The 8,865-nt window shown below is 33.3% G+C and overlaps 2 protein-coding genes across 2 annotated transcripts in view; both read right to left on the bottom strand.

The window, feature by feature from the left end:
* Window positions 1–1,756, bottom strand: part of LOC106684181 (uncharacterized) — a 2,990-nt gene extending 1,234 nt beyond the window's left edge. Inside the window, exons 1-2 of the mRNA XM_014426112.2 lie at window positions 1,459–1,756; window positions 1,045–1,119 (exon numbers count right to left, since the gene is read on the bottom strand). Coding sequence (XP_014281598.1) covers window positions 1,045–1,119; window positions 1,459–1,646 — 263 coding nt within the window. The 5' untranslated portion in view covers window positions 1,647–1,756. The remainder of the gene's footprint in view (window positions 1–1,044; window positions 1,120–1,458) is intronic.
* Window positions 1,757–8,510: 6,754 nt separating this feature from the next.
* The window catches only part of LOC106684182 (uncharacterized), a 3,386-nt gene continuing 3,031 nt past the window's right edge, over window positions 8,511–8,865 (bottom strand). The window contains exon 2 of the mRNA XM_014426115.2: window positions 8,511–8,740. Within this exon, the coding sequence (XP_014281601.1) occupies window positions 8,590–8,740 (151 nt within the window). The 3' untranslated portion in view covers window positions 8,511–8,589. The remainder of the gene's footprint in view (window positions 8,741–8,865) is intronic.

Here is an 8,865-nt window from a genome sequence, read left to right as displayed (position 1 = left end):
ATTCCACTCCTGTATTGAGTCCTCTCGCAGTATTTTCTTCCATAAGTTTGGAGTCTCACCGATTCTCTCTCGGAGCTCTTCCGGCAGCGCTTCTAGTCCCTGCCTCTTAACTTCATATTTAAGGACATCCTCCCTGAGGATGAGGTCCAGGGGTATCGCAAAAACATAACCTTACACCATACCCTCAACGCCCTTTATGCCCTAGAGATTATTCCATCCAGAAATCCTGAGCCCTTGGCACAATCCCTGTTCAGCCCCAACCATCCCTTTAATCATCCCTGAAGGTTGTAATGGCATTGGTCTCGATACATTTTGTGAATTTCTGGTAATTACCAGCAGCTTTCCCACTCAATCTCCTCTAACCCTCAGTATCAATGACGCGGCAGGGCGAGAACCGCTGGGATCTCTTGGAGCACACGTGGGTGGGAAGACTGGGCTCGGAGTTCCCTTGCAGAATATAAATATTATAAATAGGTAGTAATGTGTATTTATTTTATTGTTATTTAAATTTAATTTTTGTTTTATTATATTTTTTATATACATTCATATTTTTATTTATACAAATCATGATAGTATTTGCTATGATAGTAGCCTTTATTTATATATATTTCTTTATTACTATTTAAAATTAAGTTATAATAGAGAGACTATTTCCAAAATGGGTTTTATAGTTATATAAGCACATATTTACTTTTATACTTTTGTTTATTTATTTTTCTCCTTATTTAGATTTGAGATTATTTTTTTATATGTAGTAAAACTAGGTAGTTATACCCTATAAACTAACTATTTTTCTATTAAAAAAATAAAATATATACTAGGAGTATAAAAAAATAAACAAAAATACTGAAGTATATAAAAATGTGTGCACATAACTAAAAAAGCCAATTTAAAAAATGTCTCTCTATTATAATTAAATCTCTCTATCTCTCTCTCTCTCTCTCTCTCTCTCTCTCTCTCTCTCTCTCTCTCCCCCCTCTCTCCCCCTCTCTCCCACTCCCTCTCCCACTTCCTCTCTCCCTACATATATATACACACACATACCTATGGAATTTTTCGATGTTCCCGTTCATGAGCATGTAACGCCGTTTTTTGAAGAACTTTGTTGGCTCAAACTCCCTGAAAGAAGGAAATACATGCTGGGTAGTTTCTTGAAACCAACTTTTTAAAGATAAAACTCCTAATTACCGTTACGATCTTTTTGAAAAGCAATTTCCTTATAACAAGCAAAACTTATATTGTACCCAGAAACGTGAATAATTTGAATTGCTCAATGAGACACTGTAGTCTCAGAGCATCATGGTTTATTGTAAAATTGTAAATAATTCAAGAACAATAAAATCTCTCTCTCTCTCTCTCTCTCTCTCTCCCTCTCTCCCCCTCTCCCCCTCTCTCTCACTCCCTCTCCCTCTTCCTCTCTCCCTTCCTCTCCCCCTACATATATATACACACACATACCTATGGAAGTCGACGAACATGCGGTAACAAAACTTAGTTTGGTTCTGCTGCTGGAACCTCGGATCTGCAGGACACGTAGATATTGGAAAAGAAAAGTCCTTTGCATCGTCCTCTAACTCGTAGCACACAATGCCAGCCGCTGTGAAGCCCTTCTTCTTGTGCCGAGGTAAATCTTCCTCCTCAGTCATCTTTAAAATCTTTTTCTCTACCTATCTTATTTAATTATAATAACTTTTAATCTGAAGCATTAAAAAGTGGTTTCCAAGTTATGAGAATGTTACAATGTAACACAATTGAATTTTATAAGAACATATGATTTTATTATTATTAAAATCTATCATATGTTGACATTTCTTATTTGAATATTTTTATAATCCGTAAAAAAAAAAACAGATGTTAAAAAATCAAAAATCATTTGATTGATAAAATTAATGGTATGTATGTAAAAAAAAAACGTTTTTCGACCAAATATTTGTATTTTTATTTCTTTGATATAAAATACAATTAACACTCAAATTATAGTTCGTTGTTATCTACGGCCATTAGCCCATTGCTCGATCCCAAGTTGATACCATTCTTTGGGATGGCTGTCAATGAACTCTTGGACCGCAATTTCAACTTCCACAATGTTATTAAACAAGGAAACAAGCCATGGATCGAAAGAAGTAGTAATCGATCCATATCGATAGTAGTGGTGCGAGGATTGAACTATATGGTGGATGAGGTAGGAGATCGAACCCATGAAGTTCTTTAAACTTTTCTTTGGTTCGACGTAAAGGGATTGCTGATTGCTGAGGAGTAAGTTCGTGAGGGACCAGTCTACTGCTCTTTTCACCTCCCCCATGGAGAGTAGATGGCGACTAACAGTACCTTTCGACACACCACACTCCCTGGCAAGTTCGCGAGTACTTGTCCACAGATTGGACTCAACAGCTTCCTGCAGAACCTCACCAATATCCATTAATGATCGCCCGTAACCATTCTTCCAACTTCATATCTCTATTGTTAACGTTTTCTGTCGACTTGCTCCTGCGGCTGTGAAATTATTTTTCTATCAATGCCTTAAAATGACTAGAATTTCGTAAGACACTGTCATATTTCTTCTTTGAAACAAGTAACTAAACTTAGATTTTTTTTTAAGAAGTCGAATGGGATTAAACAAGCTTAGAGAATGCTCTAAAGAGATTATCAAGTATTAAATAAGATTAAAATATTTACTGTCCTTAGAAATCTTGAATTTGATAAAACGGTCATTTTTTTTATATACTTAAGACTTCATTTATAACCTAATTTTATTGATAAATGTTATCACTAATATTGTAATAAAAAAACATAAAAGCTCTCTCAACTAATTTTTTTTTTTTAATATATATTAACTTTTATTTATTGATAAATATTACAATCTGCCACACAGTTGTGGGCGATAGGTAATATGATCGCATTCATACTAAAATAACACTAAAGAGGAGAAGATGAAGAATGGACTCCATACGACTTTCTAAGAAGAGGACGTCAAAAGAAAAGATGGAGCGATATGTTCAAGAGGATGACAGAACCTCTCCTCTCGTGGTGGAGACCTGCTAGCGACAGGGATGTCTGGTCACCCCGGGAAGTGCTCACTATTACTCCCGAAAGAGAAGGTCTATGCAGGAAAGGATACAGAAAGATGTAAAGAAAGCAGAAAAAGAGAAAATTGATGTTTTGTCAACTACTATATATTTATTATTATTATTTCTCTCTTTCTTCTTTAAATGTTCATATATTATTATTATTTCTCTCTATCTTCTTTAAATGTTCATTATATTATTATTATTATAAATTGTAATGATTTTAATTTAATTGCATAAATAAACGGCTATTTTATTTCATTTCATACTAAACTAAAAAAAAATAAGAATAAATACACGAAAAAAAAGCACATAAAAATAAATCACGTTTTAAATTAATCACACTCTATCTCCCACGTATGTTGCCAGCCTAAAAAATGTTTTTATTATTATGCCGACTATTATTGCCTTTACTAGACAAACGGTCTAAACTTTCAATCCATTACAAGATACTGATCTCCACGACTATAATAAGGCCTATCTGGACCTACGGAGCTGAATTTTGGGGCTCCACTAAACCTTCGAATTCGTCACGTAACCAATCCTTACAATCCAAAATCCTTCGTAAATCCTTAATGCAGCTTACTTTGTCACAAATCAAGTCATCCATCCGGACCTCAATGTTCCATTTGTTGCCGATTTGGCCAGAACCAGATACCATCCAATCCACTTGTTTCTAACCTGGCTTCTCCTTCATTGCCTAATAATCCTCCTATGCGTCTTAAAAGAAGATGGCCTCGAGATCTTCTCTAGAAATGTTATTATATTTTTTTTCACGGAATTACCTTTCAAGACCATAGGAATATCACTACTTTTTCCTTCTCTTCATTATCTTCTCATCATTTCTGCGTGCCTATCCTTCCTCTCTTCCGACCACGCAGCACCCTTCCGTTTTTCTTTATTAGCCGCAAGAACATTGCTTTCATTCAATTTTTTTCCGTACTGTTCTCTGTCCAGGCAGTCTTTGTCTGTTATTTTCAATTTTTTTGGTCCTTCTCTGATTTGCTTCACATATCCTTTTTTGTCAAAGAGTTTCTTGTTTAGTCGTCTTTGGTCCATTCTCATCATGTGCCCGTAGAATCTTAGTCTTCTGATTCTTATTTTAGTTTCCAGGTCAATCCTCACAACAGACTGAAAAGAGAGGAAACTCCACGTCGATTTCGACTATTACAGCACTTACTAGACAAACGGTCTAAACTTCCAACACATTACAAGAGACTGATCTACACGACTATAATAAGGCCTATCTGGACCTACGGAGCTGAATTTCGGGGCTCCACTAAACCTTCGAATTCCTCACGTAACCAATCCTTACAATCCAAAATCCTTCAAAAAATCCTCAATGTTCTTTACTTTGTTAAAAATAAAATCATTCATAAAGACCTTAGTATTACAAATGTGACCGATCTAGCCCAAACCAGATATCAATCCTTCCATTATAAACTCCCTAATCGGGTTGTCTGTGTAGATCCACTAGTTTCTAACCTTGCTTACTCTTCCATTCCTGACTGTCCCCCGAGGCGCCTGAAAAGAAGATGGCCTCGATATCTGCTAATCTTTAAATATTATTAGAGTGTTACCAATGGTATAACTCCATTATGATCTTAGATTCAATATACTGGGCTTATTTTTATGTAAATATCACTAAATAAAAAATTATATATTTTAAAATTCTATGGATTCGGTGTAAATACTTATCTTAAAATCTTATTGGCGGACTCGTATTGATGTTATTTTTCAGGTTTTCGAATAAAAAAAAAATTATTTTTCTCTAATAAAATTTGTATTTTAAGTTTCCTCGAGGTGGTTGAAAAAAAAAAAAAAATACATTTTAAAGCTTCACCAAAGTATCCTTTAATAATAACCCACTCATTCCCTTCGAACAGATACGTTACCCAGGACAACTTCTGGACATAGAAGACTTGGAATCCTCATAGAAGATTAAACAGACAAGAAACTGCTCGTAGATTCCGACTATTGCAACATTTACTAGACAAACGGTCTAAATTGCCAATCCATAACAAAAGACTGATCTATATGACTATTATAAGGCCTATCTGGACATACGGAGTTGAGCTTTGGGGCTCCACTAAACCATCAAATTGCTCCAGAATCCAATCCTTACAATCCAAAATCCTTCGTGAAATCCTTAATGCTCCTTACGTCTCAAATCAAGTTATCCACCAGGACCTCAATGTTCCATATGTTGCCGATTTGGCCAGAACCAGATACTGTTCCTTCCATAATAAACTTCTTAACCACCCAAATCCACACACAAGACTAGAAACTGCACTTCTGACTATTGCATTACTTACTAGATAAACAGTTTAAACTTCCAATCATTAACATTAAACTGACAAACATGATAATATGGCCTATCTGAACATATGGAGTTGAGCTTTGGGGCTCCATTAAACCTTCGAATTCCTTTCGTATCCAATCCTTACAATCCAAAATCCTTCGTAAATCCTTAATGCTGCTTACTTTGTCATATTACATTTTTTTTATTACTATTTTTTTTCACTTAACTACCTTTCAAGACCACACGAATATCACTACTTTTCCCTTCTCTCCATTATCTTCTCATCATTTCTGCGTCCCTTTGCTTTCTCTCTTCCGACCACGCAGTACTCATACGTTTTTCTTTATTTCCCGCAAGAACATTGATTTCATTAAATTTTTTTCCGTACTGTTCTCTATCCAGGCAGTCTTTGTCTGTTATTTTCAATTTTTTTGGTCCTTCTCTGGTTTGCTTCACGTATCCTTTTACGCACTGATTCTGTAAAAGAGTTTCTTGTTTAGTCGTCTTTGGTCCATTCTCATCATGTGCCCGTAGAATCTTAGTCTTCTGATTTTTATTTTAGTTTCCAGGTTAATCCTCACATCAGACTGAAAAGACATGAAATTACACGTCAATTTCGACTATTACAGCACTTACTATGACAAACGGTCTAAACTTCCAACATATTACAAAAGACTGATCTACATGACTGTAATAAGGCCAATCTGGACATACAGAGTTGAGGTTTGGGGCTCCACTAAACCTTCGAATTCCTCTCGTAATCAATCCTTACAATCCAAAATCCTTCGTAAAATCATCAATGCTCCTTACTTTGTCAGAAATAAAATCATACATAAAGACCTTAATGTTTCCTATGGAACCGATCTATCCCGCACCAGATATCACTCCTTCCATTATAAACTCTCTAATCACTCAAATCCCCTAGTTTCTAATCTTGCATCCTCTTCCATTCCTGACAATCCTCCGAGGCGCCTGAAAAGAAGATGGCCACGAGACCAGATAACGTAAAATGTCATTAGAATGCTACCGATGGGTAGGTTCTCTACATGCCTGTAACACTCCAATTTAACTTAGATCAGATTTACTAAATGTATTATAATGTACAGTTGTAAATAGCAATAAATAAGTATTAAAAAAAAAAAGTTTCCAGGTCATTTATCTCCCTGTAGATTTCTTGGTTGGGTCTTAAACTGTAGCCTTCCTGTGTTTTCTTGGGTCCATTGATTCTCCTCAGAATTCTTCTCTCGATTTTCAGTAGATTTTCCAGGCTAGGGAGACATGGCTTTTCAACAGTAACATCATCTTTGTTTTTATGTATTTTTATTATAATTAATTTAGTGGGACTTTACCTCAATTTATAGATGCATTTTGTCTTCTTCAATCTTCAATTGTTAAAAAGATTATACTGTACTACTAATCGACTCTTATTCTCTTGAAATTTTATTATATATTAATAACTAATAATAATAATAAATATTTTAGTATGTATTTTCATTCATTTAATACAGCACAAATATAAGTTTATTAAGATATTATATGGTTAGATGATTCTATAACCAAATCCTTATTAAAAAATATTGAACCAAGGTTGAATTTGTAGGCTATGTAGTACAATATCTATGATTTTTTCATCTACATCTAATTGCCATCATTACTTTTTTTTTTTTTATTTGTTTATTTATTGATATTTACAACTGTATAAAAAATACAACAAATAAGTTTGATCATAATGATATGATACAGCATGTGGAGAAACTACCCAGTAGTAGAACTCTAAAAACAGTTTACAATATAAGGTCACGAGGCCATCTTCTTGTCATTACTTTATGATTTTACATAAACAACTATTCGTCATTTGGACTGACAGTTTAACAATCTTCATTAATAAAGTCAGTCTGGATTGTCTTTCTGACTGAGCCTGTAGAACCTTATAGTATAAGAACAGCGCAGAAAAAAAGGCAGCTATTTCACCTTATTACTTTAATGAAAAATATGTTCAATTACTAGTCAAAATTGAAGAGTTCGCCAAGTATAGATAGGGGGGATAAAAAATGGCGGCTGTTTCAAAACGTTTAAAAAAATTAATTTTTTATTCGGAAGTCGATATCTATAAAATTACCAACAACACTAGAAAACCTAAGAGAAAATAATTTAAATTAGGGCAAATTTGTTAAAATATCAGCCCAATAGAGCTATCTACGATCAATAGTTCTCGTGATATTGCTTTTTAAAAAGCAAAATTTCATAAAAAAATGTACTGGAAAATCTCTGATTTAGTGAATTTATTTAGAGAAACCTATATCTCAGAAATTATACGACATATAGATGTCTGCCAGCTCTTTAATTAAAGCCAGTTAAATGTACTTTAAAGTAGCACTTAACATTTATCTTCGTAGGAGTTGTATTTTTTATGATATTTGACAAAATGTTCATTTCTAGTTGTTAAGATAAACTTCTTGATTTTTGGCAAAAATATATCTCAGAGGCCATAAGACTTACATATGTCAGCACTCAAAATAAAGATAATTTAACTCAGTTTTTATGATATTCGCATATGAATATAACTTTTACAAATCAAATTTTGTCTAAACTACTATAAATGAATTTATTTCAGCAAATATCATAAAAATTACTTCTCATACGAAGATGATTGTTATAAACTACTTTATGTTACATTAAACTAGCTTTAATTTGAGTGCTAATAGACATCTGTACGTCAAATGGTTTCTGAGATATAGTTTTCTCAACATAAATTAACAAACTTTCGATTTTTCAGTGCATTTTTTTATGAAATGTTGCTTTTAAAAAAGCTATAACTCGGAAACTACTGCACATAAATAGCTCTATTAGGGCTCATATCTTATAAAATTTACTCTACTTTAAATGATGATCTCTTAAGTTTTCTTGTGTTGTTGGTAGTTTTTAAGATATAGAGCTCCGAATGAAAAATTAATCTTTTTTAACATTTTGAAACAGCCGCCATTTTTTATTCTCCTACCTATACTTACTTGGCAGACTCATCAATTTTGACTAGTAATTATACATATTTTTCATTAAAGTAATCAGAAATGTACTATTATTACGGAATACAGTAACTGTGAAACATGATTATAACTTCAAAACATCAATAAAATAAATAAGAATTTAAATAAAAATTATTTTTTTAATATTTGGTTTTCTAAAGAATTAGTTAATTGATTTTAATAAAGATTAATATTTTCATTAGCCCATTTCTGATGTTAAATCTCTTGGAAATGTTCCGCAGCCGATTTGTTCTTCCCAACTCTCTATCCAGAATTTTGGACAAAGGCATAAATAACATTTTTTAAAAATGTCACAATGGCCGCCATCCTCACCTAATAAATGGACACATCTGAAAAAAAAATTCAATAAAAAAAATTTTAACTTTGAAAAATAATATGAAAATACTTAACCTAAAACTACTGGAAGATTATTGATTGACCGTGTGTATAGATGAATGGAATATGGTCCGGGTGC

Source organism: Halyomorpha halys, unplaced genomic scaffold, assembly GCF_000696795.3.
Source record: "Halyomorpha halys isolate HHAL.00 unplaced genomic scaffold, Hhal_1.1 Scaffold552.1, whole genome shotgun sequence".
NCBI classification, from domain to species: Eukaryota; Metazoa; Arthropoda; class Insecta; order Hemiptera; family Pentatomidae; genus Halyomorpha; species Halyomorpha halys.
Note: the sequence above shows the minus strand (reverse complement) of the source record. Positions and strands in the feature narration are given on the sequence as shown.